The sequence below is a fragment of the Gopherus flavomarginatus genome, chromosome 7 (assembly GCF_025201925.1).
Source record: "Gopherus flavomarginatus isolate rGopFla2 chromosome 7, rGopFla2.mat.asm, whole genome shotgun sequence".
NCBI lineage: Eukaryota > Metazoa > Chordata > Testudines > Testudinidae > Gopherus > Gopherus flavomarginatus.
The window spans coordinates 59,892,095-59,911,413 of record NC_066623.1 but is presented as its reverse complement, the minus strand read 5'-3'; the positions used below and the strand labels follow the sequence as shown (position 1 = coordinate 59,911,413).

General features: G+C 44.6%; 1 protein-coding gene across 1 annotated transcript in view; it reads right to left on the bottom strand.

Annotated features, from left to right (window-relative positions):
- XPR1 (xenotropic and polytropic retrovirus receptor 1) overlaps positions 1–19,319 on the bottom strand; it is a 250,935-nt gene that overhangs the window by 19,356 nt on the left and 212,260 nt on the right. Inside the window, exons 9-11 of the mRNA XM_050963190.1 lie at positions 18,780–18,959; positions 10,048–10,213; positions 7,790–7,984 (exon numbers count right to left, since the gene is read on the bottom strand). Of these exons, the coding sequence (XP_050819147.1) occupies positions 7,790–7,984; positions 10,048–10,213; positions 18,780–18,959 (541 nt within the window). The remainder of the gene's footprint in view (positions 1–7,789; positions 7,985–10,047; positions 10,214–18,779; positions 18,960–19,319) is intronic.

The following is a 19,319-nucleotide window of genomic DNA, read 5'->3' as shown; positions in this document are numbered from 1 at the left end:
GGCATCCTTGAATGAGGAAGCCCTGAGGAGGCAGTCATCTAGGTAGATAATGCCCGATGTTTGTAGGTGCACCGCTGCAATGGAGAGAACTTTGGAAAATACCTTGGGTGTGGACGAGAGGCCAAATGGGAGCATCCTATACTGATAATGGTCCTGCCCAAATGTAAACCATAGAAATCTCCTATGCAACAGTCATAGAGATGTGAAAGTGGACATCTTGTAGGTCGAGGGCTGAAAACCAATCTCCTTGCTCTAGAGCTGGAATGATGGCTACTAGCATGACCATCTTAACTTTCGCATCTTCACGCATTTGTTTAATGCCCTTAGATCTAGAATGGGCCTCCAACCACCCTTTGCCTGGGGGAGCAGGAAATAATGGAAATAAAACCAGGACTGGTTCTATGACCCCTAGGCATAACAGATGAACTATTTCCTGATGAAGTAGGTTCTGCTGAGAAGGGTCCTTGAAGTGGGATGGGGAAGGAGGGTGGGAATGGGGGAAAAACATGAACTGAATGACATAACCCTCTGAAATACTCTCCAAGACCCATATGTCTGAGATGATATTTTCCCAATTGCAGTGAAAGAAGGCCAGGCAACTTCCAAAGGGATGTGACAGGTATGTAGAGGGCAGCTGATGTTGCAAGGTATAATTGTTCAGGCCCTCGACCAACTAGTCAAAAGTGCTTAGAAGAGGCGGTCTGAGAGGTTGTGAATTGGGATGCTGACTGCTTCCGCTTTTGAACCCTCAGCCTCTTATGCTGGAGCTTATACTAGTGCTGAGATGGGGGGTATTAAGGAGGTCGTGACCTATGCTGTGGCTGAGGGCTCTCTCTACTCTTCTCTCTTGCAGCACAGATTCTCAGGGAGTGTAATGTGGCCTAGTAATCCTTCAAAGTGTGGAGGAAAGAGTTTGTTTTCTCTGCAAAGAGCTTGGGCCTTCAAACGGGAGATCTTCTACTGTCACCTGCACTCCTTGGGCAACCTGGAAGAGTGCTGCCAAGAAGCCTACCTCATTACCACTGCTGTAGAGACTGAATGGGCTGCTGTATCAGCTGCATGTGTGCCATCTGTAGTGCTGTTCTGGCTATTAACTGACCATATCTGACAATGGCCTGAAACTGCTCCTTCTGCATCTCTGGTAAATGTTCCGGAAATGCACTGAGTTTCCCATAATTAATAAAATCATATTTGGCCATGACAGCTTGGTAGTTCATGACTCTAAACTACAATGTCACTGACGAATACACTTTCCTTCCCAGAAACCTAGCTTTTTCCAATCTTGATCATATGAGGTTGACTTGGTGTGATGTTGCTTGCCTTGTGCATTAACTGCACCCCTTATGATGATGGAGTTGGGTTGCAGATGTTGAAACAGGAAGTCTACCTCTTTGGGAGGGATATAGTATTTTTTGTTGGCTCTGTTGCGGGTTGGTGTGATGGATGCTGGTGTCTGCCAGATTACTTTGGCAGGATCTAGAATCGCCTCATTAATTGGGAGGGCAATTCTGGACAGGAGAAGGTGTGCAGAATATCCACCAGCTTGTGATGCGTATCTGCTCCCTCCTGTAGGGGAATCTGCAACTCACCCACCACCCTCTTGTAAGAGCCTGAAAGTTCTTAAAATCATCAGCTAGTGTTGGGGGCGGGGGGGGGCGGGGGAGGGGGGGAGGAAGACATTACAGCCTCATCTGGCGGAGACGAGGAGAAGTTTACTGGAGGGGTAGCCTCCCCTTCTAGTCCTTCTTCCTGTTCTGCAAAAGCTTCCTCCTCACCTGGCTCAGGGGCTCTGGACCATCGGATGGACACTCTCTGAGAGACACTGGATGGCTGCTGTCACGGAGTCCCTGGGCGATGCTCTGGAACTGCTCCCCACCAAGCCAGGACTTTGGGGAGCCTCCTCTCCCTCGGAGCAGACTGTCTGCAGGGCAAGAAGCTCACATGGCTTCATCTCCTGGATCTCTCCTTGGAGCATTCAGCATCCTCTGCCCCTCTGTGCGCTTCCCACAGCGAGCCTGCCCCAGTGGAGTCTTGGAGAAGCCACCGGGTCCTGCACCTCCACTTTGCAGTCAGACGTGACTCTCAGCCAGCCAGTAAAACAGAGGTTTATTCAATAACAGAAACACTGTCTAAAACAGAGCTTGTAGGTACAGCGAACAGGACCCCTCGGCTGGGTCCGTTCTGGGGGACAGTGAGCCAGACCCCCAAGTCTGCACTTCACTCCTCGTCCCCAGCCAGCTCAAGACTCCCAAAACCCCTCCAGCCCCACCTCCTTTCCCGGGCCAGGAGGTCACTTGACCTCTTTGTTCTCCCACACCTTTAGCATCCCCTTGCAGGGGGGGAAGGGCCTGGCCATTAGTTGCTAGGTGACAGAGGATCGGCCAGAAACTGAGGCCCCCCCCCACAGTATTCAGAGGGAACATTATGAACATTCCTAGTTCGTCACAGCTGCAAAATGTGGGATGTATGTGTCACCCAAGGATCCCAATACGGCCACTGGGAGGCGGAGGGGACATTGGTGGCGGGGGTGCCCAAAGGAGCCGCTACCCATGACTGTAGGTCGGTTTGATGGAATTGAGGAGGATCCTTGTTTTGTTACGGCAGGCCACGATGAGAGGCCAGGGAGATGACATCCTCCTGGTCACTGTCAGACTCATCACTGGGAAAGGGTCGCACTGACTGGGATATTGGTGATACACAGCCTGGTGACAAGGGCAATTCTGGGCACTGGCTTGTTCTCTTTAACCTCCGATAGGACAAGAAGCAATAGGCTTAAATTGCAGCAAGGGCGGTTTAGGTTGGATATTAGGAAATGCTTCCTGTCAGGGTAGTTAAACACTAGAATAAATAGCCTATGGAGGTTGCGGAATCTCCATCACTGGAGATTTTAAAGAGCAAGTTAGACAAACATCTGTCAGAGATGGTTTAGTAATACTTAGCCCTGCCTTGAGTGCAGGGACCGGACTAGATGACCTCATAAGGTCCCTTCCAGCTTCAAGGAGGAAAGAAGAACTTTCTTCTGCAATCCTTTCTGCTAGGGGGTGATAGCCTCCCACACGAGGGGAATGCCCCGCTCCCCTGGTTTCAAGAAGTGCCTCTCTTGCAAGGAGTCGATTCCGACACTCTCTCACTGTGTCTGATTCCTGGGAAAGTCCGATATCCCTCAGAAATGCTCCCTCTGCCACCAGCCAAAGCTGAGATCTCGCAAGAACCAGGCGCTGAAATTAAAACTCCTCCTTATGGAGAAGGCACTTCAGCCTCCAGAGTACTCATGTGCTGACTCTGGATCATCCCCAGAGCCTTCAACTTCACAGGGGGGTAGAGCTGCCAAAAAGAGCAGCATATTCCCCTTGTAAAGGCTCGAGAAAAAGGGCTTCAAGCCCCTAAGCTGAGCTGTTGGCCAGACAGAGAGAGTTTCCCCAGTGCGACTGGCCAACTCAGCAATTTGATCTCGTTTCCCCTTTTCGTAGGACTTTGAGTTGCTTCTTCTTTTATTTTTAAAACTTTTTTTTTTTATTTGAAAGAACTTATAGTGTCTTCTAAACACCCCTGGGAGAGGGTGGGAAGTCCTCTCCGACAGGATGGGAAACGTAAACTAAAGTTTTTTCTCTTCTTTTTCTTTCATCTCAACAGGTAAAAAGAAAACACTAACTGTTAAGGAGAACAAAACAAACAATTACTATATATGCTAATGATGCAGATAAAGAAGGGACAACTGCTTGCTCCTTGCTCCCCTGTGAGCCAAAAGTGATTGAGAAGGAACTGAGTGGGGGTCGCCTGCCAAGTGCTAGATAGTCTCGAGGTAGAGCGCACATGCAGGCTGAACAGACACTGCTACCTGAAATCTCCGAGTAGAGGCACAGGGGTGCAGATACACCTACAGTGGAGCACTGATAGGGACACTCCTTGAAGAAGTGTCTGGTATTAACAGGGTGTGGCCAGAAAGCTGTAGTAGCATATTCACCAAAGCCTAGCAGAGACAGCTGGGCCCTGAGGCCCTTTGACAAAGGGTTGGGGAACACCGGGTTGCATGGAAGAGAAGAGCCGCCAGGGCAAGAGGGAAGAAGCGTGGCTGGAGAGGGGGAGATTGGAAAACTGGAGTGAGCACATTTTCTGCCCACTCTTAACTATCCAAATCTTGCTGTAACGTCCATGGGAACATGTGGCCCATTTCTGTATTTCAAAAATCAGATTACCCTAAAGATTACAGTATTACCTTGTCAATTCACCTCCCCTATGCCTACGATGAGATGATGTGTTGTAGGGTAGCCCTTGTTTAAACTAGCAATCTGAGCAGGCCCTGTCTCCATGATTTGTAAATACTTCATTATGAAGTGTCAGATTTGGAGAGAGATGTAAAAGTTATACACAGTAGCAATGAAACCTGCAGTCAGTGATACTGGCACAGGTGCAAAATTCAAGAGGACTAAGAAGAGGTCAAACTTATATTAAACAGGCACATTTTACAAGCACATATTTTCAAGCTTGCCCCCAACCAATTTCCTCCCTCTTCATAAGAGTGACTATTGGAATGCCCTTGATGGTGAAAAACTTAAACAGCCCTCCTGAATGAAGGTATGGCAGGTTCACCAGAAGCATTAATTGCAGGCCTTACATCCTGGATTTGTTGTTTGATTGCCCAGTTTAAGAGCAAGGGATTTTAACTAGACTGCAGCCTCAGACTGGCAAAAGCAGTAGAAAAAAAACCCAGTAGGGGAATATCTTAAATATGAGGGGAACCCTCTTTGTGGAGGTGACAGTGGGAGACAGACTGAGGAGTTGAACATGGAGGCTATCAGCTGTGACAAAGTCTGCTACTTAACACCCCCAAGAGAAGCATGCATGTACCTTTGGATACAAAATACATTCATGAATATTGTTTAACTTTCAGTCTTCAGACAGCCTGTACTAATACATTGTTACAGGCCATCTACATTGCTCAAGGCTTGTGTTTTATTTGTATTACTTCCCAGATGCCAACCTATTTTCAACTAGCACCAACTCTTGCACCATCAGGGTTTTCTAATAAACTTGATGTCCACCTGAAGGAAACATCTTACTAAGACAGCTAGAAGGAAGCTTTGTATATTTTTCTGATTTCTCTATCAATCTCCTTGACCATACACATGGATGAGTAACTGGCTCACAAGTGTATACTGTTGCTAATTTCTGTAGATACAGCAGACATCATCTATTTCAGTGGAAAGAATAAAGCTTTTGATGGACGTGGGACTTGGAGGAGAAGAACAATGAAAGACAAGGCGACTGCCTGAAGTGCAGGAGCTGAAAGCTTTTTCCTTCACAACAAGAGCAGAATCAAGTAATAATTGCAGTTGTCACGGAGATAGGGAACTTGAGGGATCAAAGAGCTCAATCGGCAGTTAAATGGGTTGGAAACAACTCCCCACCAGCTTGAGAAAGAAAAGGGATAAAAATATACATGAATCCCACAGGGGGCTTTTTCCTAGCACACGATACATTCCCCTACCTTCCTAAATAATGGACCAGCCCCATTCAGTTTGATCTCTGATAGTAGCCCTTGAATATCAAGGGACTGGTAACTACTACATAAAGCAGGAGCTCAGTCCATTTCCTTACATATCTAGAGAGTCAAAAATTAGTCTCTATTCACAGAAAAAATTGTTGGGAAATTTCTTAGGAGTTTCAGTATTTTCTTTCTGAAGGGGAAAGAGAAGGCCTCATTATCTCTAGTAACCTTCAACCCTACCCTTAAAATTCTCCACTATCTTTAAGCTCCATTATAATTACACTGAATAGATCAACAATTTCAAATGAAATTTTGAAATGCCTCTCATATGATGGTAGACAGTGTGTTGTACAGCGCTGTTGATTAAAAAATTGCATTCCCTCACCCAAAAGAAAACATTTCATATTCATTTGAACGGAAAACTGAATTCTCAATTCCCACTCTTGGGGACAAATCCTACTACTTTAAAATAAATAACTATACTTTATTATGAAGAAAAATTGAGGAAAATGTACTGAACAGATGAAAGTTTATCTAAGCCTGCATGATTATACATGAATCAATGCTTCAGACTGGTCCCATTTCACTGAGGAATCCACAGTTCCAGTGGAAGATCCAATCAATGCCAAAAGTGGGATGAACTGATATCAAAGTTATCAATTAATTTTTTAAAACAATGTTATTTGCTGTAATTCAATTCATAGTGCCTCAATTCTATTGTATTCTCTTATCTTTCATAGCTGTCACTCTTTTAATAAGAGGTGAGGTAAGAATATAAATTGTACTGTCCATAATTAGAGCCCTGCGTGGATACAAATATGTGTATCCGCACATGATCCATAAAATTGTCTGCCGATATCTGCATCTGGGGAGCACTGACCAGTGGTGCTGAAACTGGGAGGGGGGGCACTTTTCACCAGGGCAGACTGTGCCCCTTTCACTTCTTCTTCCCCCCAAGAAGAGAGTGAGCCCAGCTGGGGAACCTGGGCAGCAGTGGGGAATCACAATGGACCCTTGACCTACCTGCGGTAGTGGTTGGGGGGACTGAGAGCAGCCCCCGGCCTGGGCCCCGACCCCCAGGTTCCCCACCTGGCTATGGGCAGGTAGAGGGTCTGCAACTCCGCATCAGCTCCCCATGTGCCTCTCCCCGACTTGGCTCCAGCCAGGGTAGGGGGGCCTTGGAGCTGCAGCCCAGCCATGGTAAGAGCCAGGTGGGCAGCTGTGAGGAGCCGGTGTGGAGTTGCAGAACCTGTACCTGCCCTGGGCGGGGTGCCCAGGAGGTGGGAACATGGGCCAGGGGGCTGCTTGGACCCCCCACCCAGGGCAGGTGGAGGGTCCGCTGTGGCTCCCTACAGCTAGCCACCCGGCTCTTATGGCCAGGGTGTGGCTCCGAGGCCCCCACTGCCAGCCGGAGCCAGATTAAGGAGAGCCACGTGGGAAGTTGTGGGGAGCCTGGGTCCCTCCACTTGCCCTGGGCGGGCAGGTAGGGGGCTGCTTTCGGTCCCATCCCATCCTAGGCAGGAGGGCACGCTCCGTGGCCCCTCCCCCACTTTTGGGAGGGGTCTGGCACCCTTGGCAGTGATGCTGGGCTGTACTAAGCCCCCAACCACCCCCCACTTCTTTCCTGCCCCACCGCCTGCTCTGCTCCCACCATACCTCGTTCCTCACTCTGGGTAGGAAGGCTACACTCCTGGGCCCTTGTGTGCTGCACCACCCTCTGGGGGGAAGGGAGGGGAAGCTAAGACACCCCTAGGCAGATACAGGGGCAGTAATGCATGCAGACTAGGCCCAGACAGAGAGCATCAATAACTACTCTCCCCCTCACAGCATGGGCCCTTGCCTCCTGCTAGTTTAAATTACACACCATACCTCTTCTAAAATGGCGCTGGGCTCAGTCCCTTCTAGGAGTTATAGTTTACCTCCTCCATCCAAGCAAGCTGGGGACTACAACTCTCAGAATGCCCAGTAGGCTATACCCGCTGCTGCGCAATTCAGAGAGCTGAGCTGGAGCCTGGGGGCTGGGTCACAGCTGCAGCTGCTCCATTCTGCTGAGTCTGTTATGGTCAGAGCCCTGTGTGGATACAAAATTAGTATCCGCATCTGAGCGGCTATCTGCAAAAAATGGTCCATGGATATAAAGCAGATACCCACGGATTTGCAGGGCTCTATCCATAATTGTGTTTTCTTTCTATAAACATTAGCACCTAAAGGTCCACAGAGAGAAAAGATGACTGAGGAGCAGAGACTGACAAAAGACAGCAGAGGTTCTGCAAAGCTTTGTGAAATAGCTAAATCCAATACCTTTGTGAGTGCTGTAAAGGGCTGCAAATGTCACCATGAAGAAGGTAGTGGAGTATTTGCCAGCATTAACCAGATGAGGAAAGGCCCGTTTGGTGTCACGGTAACGGCGCAGGCACTGGATAAAACGCAACCAAGCAGGGATGCACTGGACAACTGCTCGCACTCCGTAGGAGTAGCTGTTACAAATCTGATCACCTACAAGAGAAGAGATGTTTCAGTGGACATGGAAACAAAATATTTAATTCTGCTCTCATTCCCTTCTAATTGTCTCACTGCCTCTACCTTCCTTGAAGAGATGAGTGACACTAAGCTTTTGGAAGCAGCAACTATAATATCCTAAGCAATGGTACAATTTGCTTTGTATTTGCATCTATATTTAGCATCTCAACATTTTCAATCCCACAACCAGGTGTTTCAGTCAAGGGAAGGTGTTCCAAATCCCTTTACTTCAATAACAGGAGCAATCACTGCTAGGCTTTAAAGAGAAAAAGCTTAAACAACACATTCCAGTCAGAAAATTTTAAAACCTAGTATTGTTACACATAGCAACTAAGATTACTATCAATGAAAGCATAGGGGAAAAAATCTATTATTTTATTTTATTAACTTCGTGCATTTGATAGCACCGTGTATACTCAATTTCAGTTTCTCTCCTGTTTGTGTGGATTTCTCCATGCAGGAGCATATGAAAGAGAGGAAAAAAATTACAAAAAGGCTACACTGAATTTTAGATATACATAGAAATGTGTTCCCACAGAACCACCAAATTCAGCAGGGGACCTTGAGGGGATGTACAGTACCTGAAATGACTTGACTCTTGTTTTTAAATGGCCAGATTTCAAGTTGAATGTGTCCCTTTAATTATAACCATCAACTGATTTGAGTCTGTCTCCTAATACTGTCACATCACCAATTAGCATAAGAAAATCCCATTTTTAGGGGTGCAATGATTTATGCCAATAAGTAATGAGGAAAAGGCAGGAAAAGCCACGAGTTTAGTGTAAATTCCAAAGTCTGTTACATTCTTACACATGTCCATATCTAGTCACTTATGGCTTGATTTACAAAATGTGCTCAGCACACCTGAAAAACATCAGGTCATCGATATACAGAACTTGTTCACTCCCTCAGATCAATTAATATTTATTTCAGGGGAACTGTGTTCTTATTCCACTTTTTGGTTTGATGCAGAAAATTTCAGTACACACAGTTTCTTGTTTTAAACAGTTTAATTTAATTCCAACTAATGCTTAGAGGGAACAGACCCTTAGAATGCAGCCTTAATACATCTGGGTGGAAGGTTCTGAGGTAGGCAAGACTGGAGGAATAGGAAGCAATGCTGATGCACACAGAAAGCAGGTTTCAAGTTCTCTCAAGACATGCTAAAGGCCCATTGACAAGATGATTTGTCAGTGGTTGCTGGTTAAAATGGAACGACAAGGACTGTGGACTGGTCCAGAGGCATAAGATAATGCTTTGCCATGGGGAAGACCAGAGTTAAACATTCAGAGATCATCTCTTGCTCTCCAAGCTGGAAATGATATGGAGGCAGTGTGCATGGCCCTTGTCTCTCTCAATGTCAACTGTAATTGAATAATGAATGGCACCAATGAGCTCTGAGGAAGTTCCTGCCATTCCCTCCAGAAGAAAAGCAAACACTGAAACATAGGACCTGGAAGAAATAGCCTGGAAAGCACAGATAAAACAGGAAGGAACCCACATGAGTGTATTAGGAATATGGAAGACCCTCAGGAGAAGAGCCCTTAGGGGAAAAAATCCTCATGAGAATATTTCCCCATAAGCTCTGAATTCTTGTTAGTCGGCTCTGTACTGCTTCTATGAATCACTAACACTAAGCAGCAACAAAAGGCTAAGTGTCATTGCATTGTTGGAAAGGAGTCTGAAAAACTGCCAGCCAAGATGGAAAACTGCTGAGTCTTTCCTCTGCCAAAGAACACCTCAAAATCTTGGCAAACAAGTTCTTAAATACATAGGTCATGCCAGTCACAGCAGCAGGTTATACCAGACAAATGGATTGATAAATGGGACAGTAAGGAATGGAAGAATAAAATCTCTAGGGCTGTGCCTAGGAGGAACATCAGTTATGATGGGATGAGATTCCTATGTTACTGGGAGAATTTTTGCTAAAAGACAGAAAGAAGCCTATTGAAATTTTCAGTTTGTATCAATGTTCCTGGATTTATTGGGCAAAGCGTTCATACATATTTGTTACCATCTCATTTTCATCACTACTATACCTGCATCTGCCAGCAGTCCGGCATTGTTGTGCCACTGGAGCTCAAAGCTGTAGAAACAGATCATGTATTCCAGGTCCGTAAGTATCACAGCCAAGCTGTTGAGCTGATCGGCCAGCCAGAAATCCGCGAAGCCTACCTTATGGAAGGGGGCTGTGAACACCCGGAACTGGGAATTAAAACAGCATGGAGTTAGCATGGAAGATATTAATAGAGCAGACTGACAGTATAGTAGCAGGAGATGAGACTGTGCTGAATTAACATGAAATATCACACTGCTCCCCCCCAAAGATCTGCCGTTTCATCATTCCTCCTGGCAGTAGAACTTCCCCTTTGCTCACAAGAACTGAGCACAACATTTCCTCTTTCAGGCATCCATTTCTGCCCTTGTATTCAGTTATTCACAGCCTTTCCTTTCTGGCTGGCCTGAGTTTTTTAATCTCTTCAAAGCAAGAACCAAGATTCTCCAAAGAAACTCATAATCCTCACTTAAGAGTGTGCTATGTAACCAACGTTTCCCAATCTATGACATTGACAATAGCTTCTGACCTCTCCTACCCAGCATTTCCACCATAACCACATGCACATCTTAGCATGCTTCTTCCCCATTCCACACCTGATCCCCACTAGGTTCTGGATCACCATTTTGGCCTCTAATCTGACCTTGACTCAGATTTGTACACCAAGTCCTAAGACCATGTGTCTCCAATGTTCAACCTTAATGCAGGGCCCCAAAATCCCTCAAGAGTTTAAAGAGTTAAATTAAAAAAGCAGAGGAAATTTTAACTGTCAAATATTAATCAGACTCCCTCTCCATCCCAGTCCATTTCCCTTCCAAGGCTTGACAGCAGTTACACTCCTTTCAAAGCATGCAATGTTCATGCTCCATTACCTTTGATTACAACTGGCCCTGACTGGTTAGTTATAGTAACTAAAAGATAACACCAGCACTGAACTACAGTTCAGACATTTATGAAGCTTTCTATTAAGGAAACATTGGGTAAAACTAATCTGCAGAGAAGCAGAAGGTTTCTACTATTAATATGCAGAGTAGACATTGGAAGAAAATGGTTATAAAAACACAGCACATCAGGGCTGTGGTCAAATCTCTCCACTGGCTCCCAGTTAGTTTCTGATGCTAGTTTAAGACTTTGGTCATAACCTTCAAAGCAATTCATGGATCAAACCACAGCTACATTAAAGACTACATTTCAGTGTGTGAAGCAGAGACACAGCTGTGTTCCTCTAGCACAATGCACAGCACAAAGCCCAAGATGAAGCACATGAGAGTTAGGGACAAAATGTTCTCAGATGAGGGGTTCAGCTATGTAACAAGCTTCCAAAGGACACCAGGGAAATCCAAAGTCTAACAGTAATTAAGGAACACTGCAAAACTTCTCTTCAAAAAGACCTTTCCACCATAAAAATGACACTCAGTACTGACATCTGCTATTTCTTTTACATGGAAGGTGCTCAGATACTATAGGGATGGACCTCAGTATAAAAACTTAAGATAGGTAGATACAACAATAGACTAAAATACTACATCTAAGGTTTACAGCTGACAGAGTGACCAGACACCTGTTTTAAACCTATAGGAGGGCACCAGTACTCTAATCACGTACACCAGGAATTGAAACTAATCCCAACTGTCTGTGGTTCCCAACTGCTCCTGTGCTGTTTGCATCCTACTCCCCCACTCCAATGTGTTTCCTTTTTGCTACTCCACTGAACAGTGCACATCTTGGTATGCAGTTCTGTCTGGAATACTGCTCATGTGCAGTGGCCCAGACCCCGTTGTACCAATGCCTACACAGTTCAATAGCGAGGCATGCAGAGAGCACACTGGAGGCTAAGAAGGAAGAAGCTGACCCCAAGAACACAATCAGGTTTGGTAGAGACAGTGCCAGAGGTACAGGGAGAGGTCAGAGTTTACAGTGTGGTTACAAGTGGGCTGTTCCCAGTAACAAGTACCACCAACCAAATCCACCTTTGCAGCTGCCAAAACTCTGCCACATTTACCAAATCAGACCCCACGGCCAACAAACCTGTCTCTGACAACATTAAGAAATATTTTCTTGCTTAAAATATTAGGAATGAGACCTGAATTTTAGTTTCAAATATTTGGTCACCATTGTGACTGGACCATTTCCCAGCTGGGGTGAATATGGGCATTCTGGAGCTGACAACTGTAGTTTTAATAAGTGCTGAAGCAGTGGATGTTTAATCCACCTGTAAACTCCTGCTAGATTTCTACATTGCAAAACCAGGTGCGCCCTGGGCTTGCTTATCCAGCATGGCAATGAACAGCAAAGATTATTTACCCTTCAGCAATTGTGATTCTTTAAGATGTGTTGCACCTGCATTCTACCTTTGGAGCACCTATGCCCCACTGCAGTTGAGTATTGATTCTTTTGGGCTAGCAGCTTCTGTTAGGGCTGCGCCTGCATCATAGGTGCCCTTGTGCCCCCTACCCAAGGGCATAAAGAGCAGTGTGGGCTTAATTGCTCCTCACTTCCTTCATCAATATAGAATCCCATAGGAATAGGACTCTGCGTTAGCAGGGAAGGAGGGCAGATCATGGAATCCATGGAAACAACTCACCTCAAAGAACTGCAGTTACCGTAATTTAAGTAACTGTTCTCTCTTCAAGTGATTGCCCACACTGATTTCATTCTTAGTGACTAACAAGCAGCTGTCTGTTTGCATGGAGTTGGGTACAAGGAATCCTCCTTGACTGTTAACTGCAGGGCAGCCTTACCAAATTGGCATCTGATCTGGAGGCCTGTGCTAGGGAATACTGATTGGTAAATGGGTGGATCGAGCACCACATTGCTGCTCTACATATCTCAGGTAAGCTGCTCGAGCCCTAGTAGAATGAGCCCTAATATGGCCAGAGGATCTTTCCTGTATAACTCATAAAAAATTCATACGTAGTCAGAGACCCACTTTGATATCATCTGGGTGGACACAGATTGCCTCTAACAGCTATTCCTTTATGTGGTCTGTCTGCTTTTTGGCCTTACATACAGTTAAATGTACTGTATTATTTTGCACCATTAAGGTCACTTTGCATTTTGTTGAACCATTTCTCCCTAAGAGACCTCAAGCCTGCAGGTGTCAGTTCACTATGTCTTACCGAGTTCAAAGCCAACGTGCTATTCTACACAAGTTTTTGTTCTTTCACTATATCAGTTTAGACATAGAGATGAGTAAATCACTGCAACCTCTAGCATGGATACAGGTATAGCCATATAAAGATGCTTATAACATATAGCTAATAAATTGCCTAAGGAGGTTGCGGAATCTCCATCATTAGAGATTTTTAAGAGCAGGATGGACAGACACCTGTAAAGGATAGTCTAGATCAGGGGTTCTCAAAGTGGGGGTTGGAACCCCTCAGGGGGTTGCGAGGTTATTACATGGGGGGTCTTGGGCTGTCAACCTCCACCCAAAACCCTGCTTTGCCTCCAGCATTTATAATGGTGTTAAATATATAAAAAAGAGTTTTTAATTTGGGGGGGGGGGTCACACTCAGAAGTTTGCTACGTGAAAGGGGTCACCAGTACAAAAGTTTGAGAACCACTGGTCTAGATAATACTTAGTCCTGCCTTGAGTGCAGGGGACTGGACTAGATGACCTCTCGAGGTCCCTTCCAGTGTTATGATTCTAATTTCTATAAATTTAGACAGAAATAAAGAAGCTAGTCTCTTACAAGTGCCATACTAATGTCACCGTTCACATTAGAGGTGGATTATACCACAATCTGTTTCTAAACTGATACAGTGAAAGTGGTAGAAAAGCTGTGTATACCAGCCCAGAAAGTAGTCCAAAGGCACAGAATATACTCGAGGAAGCTAATGAAATACATAATTTTGAATTTGTACCCAAGATAAATAAAAGGGGAACCATGTCTACTGTTAGCGTCAAAATAGGCAGAGTAATGAAAGTGCAATGAGATTTGTGTATGAAAAACCTTTTGTATAAGTGGCTTCGCTCCCAAGTTTCCAAGAAATAAGCTTTCAGATTCCAATTACTCACAAGGGAAAGCTTTTCTGATTCAAGTAGATGTGTCAACCTCCAAGGTTTCATACAAAGAAAACTATTAACTAGATTGCACCTGTGAACTCCAGTTATTGCAGTAATGATAGCAGAAGTTGTTTTTTTATATTTTAATGGTTTTGCAAGCTCAACTCATTTCATTATTGTGTTACCTCTGCCGGCCACTATCACTCCCAATGTACTCCAATCAACTAGTCTTTGCTCATTAACATACACACAACAGTTGTAATGCTTAATGTCAAGCACAATGTGCAATCTGTCTGCTAATAAGCTGTGCAGGTAACCTGCCATGCATGAATCAGAGCTTGTTATTTCAGTGATGGAGTACTACAGAGGGAAAAAAGTCTCATTTACTACCTTATGGACACAACTGTACGGGGTCCTTTGACTTTGATGAATAATCAGCAGCAAAATGCAGAATTTCTAAAGCTGCCATTGTTGTGAAGACTTTCAGTGCTTCTTTTCTAGTTCTATTATGCCAATATGTTTCACTGTGCCTGTGCTAGTGGTGCCACAATAATGCTATAATTGTGAGATCGTGCCCACACAATATCTCTACACAGAAATGAAACTGATTATAGTTCCTTTTATGGAAAAAAGTGTTGTATTCCCCTTAAGAATTAATATTGGTCTGGAAAAGCCCGCCTTTGTGTCAGAGTGAAATGTAAGTAGTTTATGGCCTAGTCTACACTACGTGTTTAAACTGATTTTAGTAGCGTTAAACCGATTTAACCCTGCACGCATCCACACGAGGCCCTTTATATCGCTATAAAGGGCTCTTAAAACCGGTTTCTGTACTCCTCCCAGACGAGAGAAGTAGCGCTGAAATCGGTATGGCAGATGGTACAATATGACTGATATCCATCTTCATCATCATCTCGTGAGTGCTCCTGGTTGGCCTCAGGTGAGGTCGGCCAGGGGCACCTGGGTAAAAATAGGAATGACTCCCGGTTATTCCCGGCAGATGGTACAGAACGGCTGGTAACCGTCCTCATCATAGCAACTAGGGGCTGAGCTCCATCAGCTCCCCCGCCCCCCTTCATGTCTAAAGAAAAGATTCTGTACTGCCTGGACTATCATAGCAGTGGGATGCTGGGCTCCTCTCCCCTCCACCGTTTAACGTCCTGCCTGGACTATCATAGCAGCTGGAGACTGCCTCCCCCTCATTTTATCTCACTAAAAAATCAGTGTTTCTTATTCCTACATTCTTTATTACTTCATCACACAAATGGGGGGACCCTGCAATGGTAGCCTAGGAGGGTTGGGGGAGGAGGGAAGCAACAGGTGGGGTTGTTGCAGGGGCACCCCCTAGAATAGTGTGCAGCTCATCATTTCTGCGGGATCTGACACAGAGCGGCTGTGCTCTCTGGTACACCCTCTCTAGTACACTTGCCCCATATTCTAGGCAGGACTGACTCTACTTTTAGACAAACCATAAAGGAGGGATTGACTCGGGGAGTCATTCCCATTTTTGTCTTTGTGCCCCTGGCCGACCACAGCAAAGGTCAGCCAGGAGCACCCATGACAGCAGCAGACGGTACAGAACGACTGATAACCACCTCTGCTATCTTGCAAAGGCAAATGAATGCTGCTGTGTAGCGCTGCAGTACCGCCTCTGTCAGCGGCATCCAGTACACATACGGTGACAGTGACAAAAGGCAAAATGGGTTCCATGGTTGTCATGCTACGGCGTCTGCCAGGGCAATCCAGGGAAAAAGGGCGCGAAATGATTGCCTGCCATTGCTTTCACGGAGGAAGGAATGAGTGACGACATTTACCCAGAATCACCCGCGACACTGTTTTTGCACCATCATGCATTGGGATCTCAACCCAGAATTCCAATGGGCAGGGGACACTGCGAGAACTATGGGATAGCTACGGGATAGCTACCCACAATGCAATGCTCCAGAAATCGACGCTAGCCTTGGTACATAGACGCACACCACTGAATTATTGCGCTTTGTGTGGCCACATGCACTCGACTTTATACAATCTGTTTTACAAAACCGGTTTATGTAAAATCGGAATAATCCTGTAGTGTAGACGTACCCTATGTTGCAGAGCATCTGGAGGTGGGAGATGTCTTCTGCTCCTCAAAGGAAGGCAGAAACTGAACCAGGATGGACCCCAATAACTCTGTTAATTTGTTTCCAATGGGATGGGGGTGTGGGAGAGGGAAGCCAGGCAAGTTCCCAGCCTCCCCCTGGACAAGGCGGTAGTAATACGGGTGGCCAGGCTAGGGGCTGAAGAAAGGAGGGGAAGAGAAAGGAGCAGGATTGCATCTGAAAAATCACCCATGTAGGAGAGAGAGTGATTTGTTGAATGATGAAAGAGAAAATGAAAAGAAGGGAGCACAAAGGAACAGAGATTCAGCATGTTAAAACTATTAGAAAGTTGAACTCTTAAAGATTAAATAAGATGTATATATACAAAATGTGTACACACTTATATGTATACTTGTATATGTATACGCATGTTCATGCTGAAGACCAATTTTATGTCTTACCTTTGAATTGTTCCAGATTGCACCAATTAAAAATATTTACCAAGTGTTAGCAAAGTAATTCCATATAGGAGGATACTCCAGGACCCACCTACAAGGCCTTAATCCTCCCTCATGCAAATCACTCAGTATTTTTACAGTGCAAATTGATCAAAAAATTATTTAGCCAGAAAATGTAAGGTCTTCTAAGAAACCCAGATGAACCCAAGTCTTCACAGCAGTAACAGTGAAAAGGTGAAAGAATCTGCGATGTTGCAGTCTATATGGTTTTATAAAAATATGCTAATAAGTGAATATAATGTAACTGGAATATGCTTCATGCAAAAGGTCTCTTGTAAGGTATCATTACAAAGCTTATAATCTACTGAGTGCGATCATCCTATTTGTATAAATGTACCACTCTTGTATCTGAAACTAGAAATATAACTCTGAGGGCCTATTGTAACTATGCAAAGCACGGGCCATTAATGTTGGTTTGGAATCTTGAGGACTCCCATTAACCAGGGAAACTGTCTGCAGATGGCTGTGGTTTACCTGTAAGTTTTCCTGTTTACCGGCAAGTGGGCAATGAAGTCTTGCAGTGATATGTGATCATGTCACCTCAACTGGAATCCACCTTTAACCCGGTGTATCTCCATTGAGAGGGATGGGGTGAGAACCCAGAGAGGGACGAAGGATTCCCGCCTTATGCAAAAGATATATAATGGGGTGGAACAGAACAAAGGAGGAGCACTATCATGAAGAATCCTCTAGCTACTACCTCAGCTGGAACAAGAGCTGTACGAGAGGAAAGAATTATGCCCAAGCCTGGAAGGTGTCCAGTCTGAGGAAAAAACTTACTGAAGCATCTCTGAGGGTGAGATTATCTGTATTCAGTTTGATTAGAAATATATTTGCGCATTTTATTTTATTTTGCTTGGTGACTTACTATGTTCTTTTTGTTACTACTTGGAACCACTTAAATCCTACTTTCTGTATTTAATAAAATCACTTTTTACTTATTAATTAACTAGAGTGTATTAATACCTGGGAAAGCAAACAACTGTGTATATCTCTCGAACAGTGTTATAGAGGGTGAACAATTTGAGTTTACCCTGTATAAGCTTTATTCCGGGTAAAACAGATTTATTTGGATTTAGACCCCATTGGGAGTTGGGCATCTGAGTGTTAAAAACAGGAACACTTCTGTTAGCTGCTTTCAGGTAAACTTGCAGCTTTGGGGCAAGTAATTCAGACCCTGGGTCTTTGCTGGAGCAGTCGGGAGTGTCTGGCTCAGCAAGACAGGGTGCTGAGGTCCCGAGCTGGCAGGGAAGGCAGGGGTAGAAATAGTCTTGGCACATCAGGTGGCAGCTCCCAGAGGGTTTCTGTGATCCAATCTGTCACAGAATCAATTTGATTAAAATTTATGTAAATTAAAGGGTGCATGGACATATGGAGTGGCGGCAGGCGTATGCATTTTGGGAAAAATTGGTAAGAGATCTCTGGGTTAAAATGGTTGGCGTTTACATTTATAATCTTACTATAGCATTAGCATGTTTCCATTCATTTTTTCTGACTTTTGTTACTGGGGAAACAATAGCCAAGATGAAAATATTAATCTTTCTCATTCAGAACAAGTATAGAAAAGAAATGTTGAAGAAGTAGTGGTGACTAGTAGTATAAAACGAAAGTAACCTCAGCTATAGTCTGCTACCCATGAATACTCAGTTTGAGAATTGGCCCATTTTCAGTTTGGGCAAACAGCATTCTGTCAGCTTTGCTTTTTAGCCCTTTGTAATCTTACCCAAACTGCTTTACTAAAGAAGAGATACAGTGAGCATGGCTGAGACATGAGAAAAGCTATATGGTGCATTTGTGTGTGCATGCATACACCACATATGCTTATTTTTGTATGTGTGAATATTTGTGTGTACATATCCTTGGTATGAACAACATAACAGAAACAGTACAAAGACTGAAAGTAACTTCTATGCTCTATGCTCAACAAATACACACATCTAATTCCTTATGCATGGACTTGCTTGAGTATTATAAATCAAAGCATGCATAAAATTGTGTGGCATAAACTCCCAGGTCTGAAAATTAGTGATGTATTTGCACACACTTCAACTACTTGGGTTCAATTACCCACACCGATTTCTCTTGAGTTTGTACCAGGTTCCAGACTTACCAACAATTTGAGCAGCCAAAACCGGGACTTGTAGTACAAAGTTTTGGTGGGGTTGATGAGGAAAAGCAACATGAATCCATACAAGATGAGTGGATTCACCTGCATAGGGACATGGGTAAATTTGCCATATATACATGCCAGCAGGCTCAGGCACCACAACATCCCAAGGAATCCAGCAATCTAATAAAAGATGGAGGAGAGAAACAAAGTTATACACCTGATGAGTTAAGGTAATTCTGAATTCCATACTATAGAACCCAAGGAAGAGCTGCTTTCATCACTATAATCAAATCAGTAACACATCAGTAACCTTCTTTTCTTGACTTAAGAACATAAGAACAGCCTACAAGGTCAGACCAAAGGTTCATCTAGACCAGTATCCCGTCTTCTGACAGTGGCCAATGACAGGTGCTCCAGAGGGAATGAATAGAACAGGTAATCATCGAGTGATCCATCCCATCACCCATTCCCAGCTTCTGGCAAACAGAGGCTAGACACACCATCCCTACCCATCCTGGCTAATAGCCATTGATGGACCTA